General features: G+C 58.0%; 1 protein-coding gene across 1 annotated transcript; it reads left to right on the top strand.

The window, feature by feature from the left end:
* Positions 1-899: 899 nt before the first annotated feature.
* ATP5PO (ATP synthase peripheral stalk subunit OSCP) lies at positions 900-4,347 on the top strand. The gene is made up of 7 exons (XM_059840161.1): positions 900-1,004; positions 1,160-1,210; positions 1,549-1,659; positions 2,162-2,291; positions 2,397-2,509; positions 3,761-3,847; positions 4,166-4,347. Exons 1-7 carry the CDS (start codon positions 975-977, stop codon positions 4,277-4,279), a joined length of 636 nt encoding a protein of 211 aa, XP_059696144.1. The 5' UTR covers positions 900-974; the 3' UTR covers positions 4,280-4,347.
* The last annotated feature ends 1,653 nt before the right edge of the window (positions 4,348-6,000 follow it).

Raw genomic sequence — 6,000 nt, 5'->3', positions numbered from 1 at the left:
GAGGAGCTGAGATCCACCTGCAGCCCTTGGAGATCCATGGAGGAGCTGAGATCTGCCTGGAGATCCATGGAGGAGCTGAGATCCACCTGCAGCCCCTGGAGATCCATGGAGGAGCTGAGATCTGCCTGGAGATCCATGGAGGAGCTGAGATCCACCTGCAGCCCCTGGAGATCCATGGAGGAAGTGAGATCCACCTGCAGCCCTTGAGGAGCCCACATGGGAGTAGGGGATGCACAAAAGGTGTGATCTCATGGAAATTCCACCCTGGAGCAGCTCCTGGCAGGGATCTGAGGGCCTGTAGAGAGAGGAGCCCCCCTGGAGCAGATTTGGTGGGAGGACTTGGGATCCCATGGGAAAGGGACCCACTCTGGGGCAGGTCCTGCAGGAATGACCCCGTGGAAAGGACCCACACTGGGGCAGCCTGATCCTGAAGAACCCATCCTGTGGGAAGTACCCTTGCTGGAGAAGTCCATGGAGAACACCAGGGCTCAGGGACACTGAGGGCACAGGGCCACCATGGGGGCAGGAACATGACAGGGATAGGGACACTGACAGTAACACTGAGGGCACAAGGACACTGGGGGCAAAGGGACACCATGGGCACAGGGACAGTGACAGTGACACTGTGGGCACAGGGACACTGGGTACATAGGGACACCACAGGGACACTGGTGGCAAAGGGACACTGAGGACACAGGGACCCCACAGGGACACTGGGGACATGACAGGGACCCCACAGGGACAGCGGTGGCAAAGGGACACTCTGGGACACCGGTGGCACAGGGACCCCGGCTGGGCGCGGGAGCTGCGCTCCCCCAATGGCCCGACAGGGGGCGCGCGGCCCGAAGGCGCCACCCCGCGGAACTACAGCTCCCAGCGTGCCCCGCGGCAGGAGAGGACCTAACGGCGCCGGGGTGGGCGTGGCCGCGCCGCGCCTGCGCAGTGCGCGGTGACCCTAGGGGCGGCCGGGAAAGATGGCGGCGGCAGCCGGGCTCGTCTTGAAGGTGAAACTGAGGGGCGGCGGGGCCTGGGCGGCTTTGGGAGGGAGCAGTCCTGTCTGCCGCCCTCCAGCCCCGCGCGGGGTCTCGGACCTTCCCCTTCCTCCCGATCGTCAAGGGCTGCGCCGACCTCGCCATTCTCCCCCTTATTTCCCTCCCAGGTGCGGCAGCTGAGTACGACGGCGGCGAGACCAGTGACCAAGCTGGTGAAGGTGAGGGGGCAGGGGCGTTGTCAGAGGGAAAAGGTAGGGAGGGCTCCAAGCTGGTGAAGATGAGGGGGCAGGGGTGTCCTGAAGGGGCCCGGAGGGGTCTCCAGGCTGGTCGAGGTGAGGAGGTGGAGGCCGTGAGGAGATCAAGGGGGTCCCCGGGCTGGTCAAGGGGGTTTTCAGGCTGGTCAGGTGACAGGGCAGGGGGTCGTGAGGGACTCAAGGCGGGTGGCCGAGATGGTCACGGTAAGGGGAGGGAGCAAGGGGGGCTCCCGGCTGGCCAAGGCGAGGAGCGGGGGTCTCTCCCCGGGTCCCCCGCTCAGCGCCCGCCCGTTCTCCCGCAGCCGCCCATCCAGGTGTACGGGCTGGAAGGGCGCTATGCCACCGCCCTCTACTCGGCAGCCAGCAAGCAGAAAAAGCTGGAGCAGGTGGAGAAGGAGCTGACCCGGGTGTGGGTAAGGTGTTCCATAGCCGGGGCTCCCGGGAGTGGGAGTGGGGAGGGTTCCCTGCTGCTCCTCAGTAGGGAGGGGGCTGGGTTTCTGTGATCTGTGAGACCCCCAGCCTGCTGGCACCTGCACTGCCTGCTTGTGGCCCTGGTGTTTAAATGGGATATTGGGAAGGAATTGTTCCCTGGGAGGGTGGGCAGGCCCTGGCACAGGGTGCCCAGAGAAACTGTGGCTGCCCCACCACTAGAAGTGTCCAAGGACAGGTTGGATGGGGCTTGGAGCAATCTGGGATAGTGGAAGGTGTCCTTATCCATCCAATCTTTAAGGTATTTTCCAACCCTAACCATTCCCTGATTCTCTGGCTGGAGCTGCCATTTCACTTCCCATCAGCTCCAGAGCTCTTTATTCTCCTTCCAGGAGTGCTCCTGTTGCCTGCTTTGGCTGCTCCAGGTGGGCCTTGTGACGCCAGGAAAACCCCTGGCGTTTGTCACATCCTTGTGTATCCCCTCAGAGCCTCCTGAAGGATCCCAAGCTGTCCAGTGTGGTGATGAACCCTCACACCAAGAGCTCAGTGAAACAAAAAGCCGTGAATGACGCCCTGGCAAGAGAGAAGATGTCCCCAGTCACTGTCAACCTGATGAGTGAGTGACCTCTGGGCTTCAGGAGAACATCCCAGCAGTGCCATCCATTGGAATGGCTGTTGGGATGTGTCTCTGGTGGTGTTTGAAGCCCTTGATGTTTTGCAGATCTGCTGGCTGAGAACGGCCGCCTGCGTTACACCCCGGGCATCGTCTCTGCCTTCAGGAAGATCATGAGCGCCGTCCGAGGGGAGGTGGTGTGCACGGTCACCACGGCCCAGGTGGGCTGGGGGCTCTGCAGCGAGCCACCAGGGAGTGGGAGCAAAGCCAGGGAGTGGGAGCAAAGCCAGGGAGTGGGAGCAAAGCCAGGGAGTGGGAGCAAAGCCAGGGAGTGGGAGCGTGGGGGTCACAGTTGTCAGTTTCTCTGGGTTTGGATTGAAGGCACTCCAGACGGTGTTTCATGTTTGGATTTAAGTCTTTATTATTTCTTATCAGTAAAACAGTCTCACTGCTGGGAGCTCTGCAGCTTTTCATTAGAAGGCACAAAGTGACCAACAATCTCTTGTTCCAAGGATTTTTAAGATTGAACTATCCAATGAAGAACTGACACCTGGATTATTTTCCCTTTTAACCCAATAACTGATCCCACAGAGCTGCAATGGGGACTTTTCTGCCCAATTACAAAATGCCACCCAAACCCATGGAGAAGGAGGAAGAAGAAGGTGAAGAAGGAACCCAGGACCACACCCTGTGCCCTCCATCTTGCTTCCATCCACAACACACTAAACACCCCAAACCCTCAATTTCTCACCAGGTGACACACCTGCACTGCTCTCTATAATCTATTGCACACTTTTGTGGATTCCAGTCTGTCTTGAAGTCTGGAAAACTTTCTCCATGGATGAGGGTCAGAGTCAGTGCTGCCCTGGGGGTCAGGGCACCCCAGAGCAGACAGGGAAATATTCCTGGTGCCCTGGGCTTCCACAGGGAGCAAAGACAGGGAGTGGGAAGAAAGACAAACCTCTCCTGGTTAAGGCTGCACTCTGTGATTGAAGTACTTGCTGTGAGAGCAGTGAGGACATGTCTCACCTCTGCCAAGCTGAACGAATTGCTGCAGAGGGCTGATATCCTGCAGCTTCTGGTCCAAAATGAAAACTCTTCATCCCATTGCAGCTCAACAGCTCATGGCTTTCCTTCCTGTGTGTGAGCCCAAGGGCTGACAAAAGTCAGGCTGGTTTGCACCCAGCCTGAGAGCTGCCCCAGTAGAGCTGCCCCTGTTCTTCTTCCAAACAGGAAAATGTTTCATGAAATCAGGAGGGCACAAAGTGGTTGCTGTTCCTGTGCTGCCCTTGGGTTATCCCTGTTCCAGGATGCTGCCTTCCTGGTGGAAGTGTGTTTTCAAAGGGACCTGAGGAGAAAATTTATATAATTTACATAATTTGAGTGTATAATATTATTATATAATTTATTGTCATATCATTTGAGTATTTTTAAGTCCTTAATTTTTCTGCTCTTCTGTTCTTTGTTTTCAGCCCTTGGATGAGGCTAACCTCAGTGAACTGAAAAGTGCTCTGAATGGGTTCTTGGCCAAAGGAGAGGTGTTGAAACTGGAGACTAAGGTAAGGTCTGGATTTTTGACTTAAAAATAAGTGTCACTAAGTTTGTGTTAAGGGCTTCTGTGTCTCTGATTTTTATGAAAACAAAAAGATTTTGTTGACTCCAGTTGTTTTGTTACATAGTTCTCTGTTTTTTTATAGACACAATGATGTTTTCATTTATAAAATCTTCACTTTGGAATGCAATGACAGCAAAATCATCTCAAAAAAGGCTCTTTGAAGGGCTTTATTTTATTTTTTTTTTCTTTACTACTGTAAAACTTGTGTCCTATGGTAAGAAACTGCTGCTAATCAACTTTCTGTTTAATTTTCCTTCCTTAGACTGACCCAGCAATCCTTGGTGGCATGATTGTCAATATTGGGGAGAAGTACGTGGACATGTCAACAAGGTCCAAGATCCAGAAACTCACCAAAATCATGAGAGAGACTGTCTAGAGAGCTGTCCTGGTGGTTCCCAGGGAAAGCTGTCTCATGGAAACAATAAAATTCTTCCTTCTCGTGGAGATGGTGCCCAGTGTTTTAGTTGGGGAAGCACAGCACTGAGGGAGGAAGATGCTGAAGCTCCCCTGAGTTGCTGTGGCTGAAAATTCATGGCATGGCTTGAAAATGGGGCTCACCCTGGGGTAGGTTGTTGGGAAGGACATTGAAAGAGCACTGGGGGAGCTGATGAATGGGGTCAGTGCCGTGGAGGGGCTGCCAGGCTCCCCGGAAAACTCAGGGGGTCAGTCAGCGCTGCCCAGACAGAGGGAAGGGACAACAGGCGGGAGCCGCGCTCCCCTCAGAGCCCCTGAGGGCGGCAGCAATGGCGGCGCCGCTCCCTCAGCGCCCGGCCCCGGCCCCGGCGGGCGGGGAGCCCTCGGCAGCGCCCTGCGGGCAGCAGGGAGCGAGCCCCGGCCCGGCCTCGGTGCCCGTGGCGCCGCAGAGGCCGGGGCAGAGCTGCAGCAGTCGGTGCCTCAGGCACTGCCCCGAGGCAGCTGCAGCAGCCGGGCCCCGGCCTTGTGGCAGCGCAGGAGGCTCTCGTGGTGCCGCTTCTCCAGCCCGGCCGGGTGCCCGTGCACGGCCCCGGCCTTGCGTGCTGCCCCTGCCCCGCTCGGCTTCCCGTGCCCGGCAAAGGCGCCGAGGCCGCGCTCGGTGCCCCCGGCTGTCACTGCTGAGGGCAGGGTGAGCCCCGGTGCCTGGCAGAGCCCTGAGGGACACCCCTGCTCCCCGGGCTCCCGCGGCTCCTGGAGACGCTGCCCACGAGTGCCCGGCCCGTCCGTGCGGCCAATTCCTGGTGCCCTGGGCAGCGCAGCCGGCAGAGCCAGGGCTGTGCCCTGTGGGGCTGGGGCTGTCCTGTGGCAGCGTGGCCAAAGCCTCTGAGGGCTCTGGGCACAGCAGGGGCCAAAGGCCACAAGTGCGGGGCTGCTGCCAGCCAGTTCCTGGCTGCTCCACTGATGCTGGGCTGCCGGCGGTGGCCCTTTGTGACACGGGCCCACGGTGTCAGGGCCCTTTGTGATGTGGGACGTGCTGGTGGCCAGAGAGCCTTGTGACATCAGGGAGCCCCGGCCTGGCTGAGGGTGTCTAAGGGGCGCAGAGCCCTGGCGTGCCCAGTCACAGGAGAGCCGCTCTCTGTGCAGGAAGCAGCTCCCTGTGTCTGTCTGCGCTGAACGCCCACAATAATAGAGGTGGACAGTGACAGACAAGGACAGCGACGAGGACCAAGGCAACTCCAACTCCCGGTCTCCAGCCCCTTGCCCAGCTGGCTGGAGGCCCCCAGCGGGCAGTGGTCGGGGGCAGTGGGCAGGTCAGTCCTGCCACTGTCACAGACTGAGGAGGAGGAGAAGCCATTGTCAAGGTGGACCGTGAGCTTTCCCAGTGGGAAAGCAAGAGATGTACCACAGAGTAGAAATACTGAGAGTTCGAGAAATGTCCCAGCAGAGATCCAGGAGCAGCCAAGAGCTGTACCAATGCCAGGTAGGTGTGAGAGTTGGGGAAGTTTCCCAGTGCAGAGGTGGGACACACCATGAGCTCTCGGAACAGGAAGAAACTGTCAGAGTCCGGGAGCTGTAGCAGTGGGGAGAGTCCTTAGTGAGATGTACCAAGAGGTGTGCAAGCGGGAAGAATGTGTGACAAGCCAAGAGATAGCCCAGTGGGAAATAGACAGGAAATGGCAGCAG

Source organism: Haemorhous mexicanus, chromosome 2 (genome assembly GCF_027477595.1).
Source record: "Haemorhous mexicanus isolate bHaeMex1 chromosome 2, bHaeMex1.pri, whole genome shotgun sequence".
NCBI classification, from domain to species: domain Eukaryota; kingdom Metazoa; phylum Chordata; class Aves; order Passeriformes; family Fringillidae; genus Haemorhous; species Haemorhous mexicanus.
Note: the sequence above shows the minus strand (reverse complement) of the source record. Positions and strands in the feature narration are given on the sequence as shown.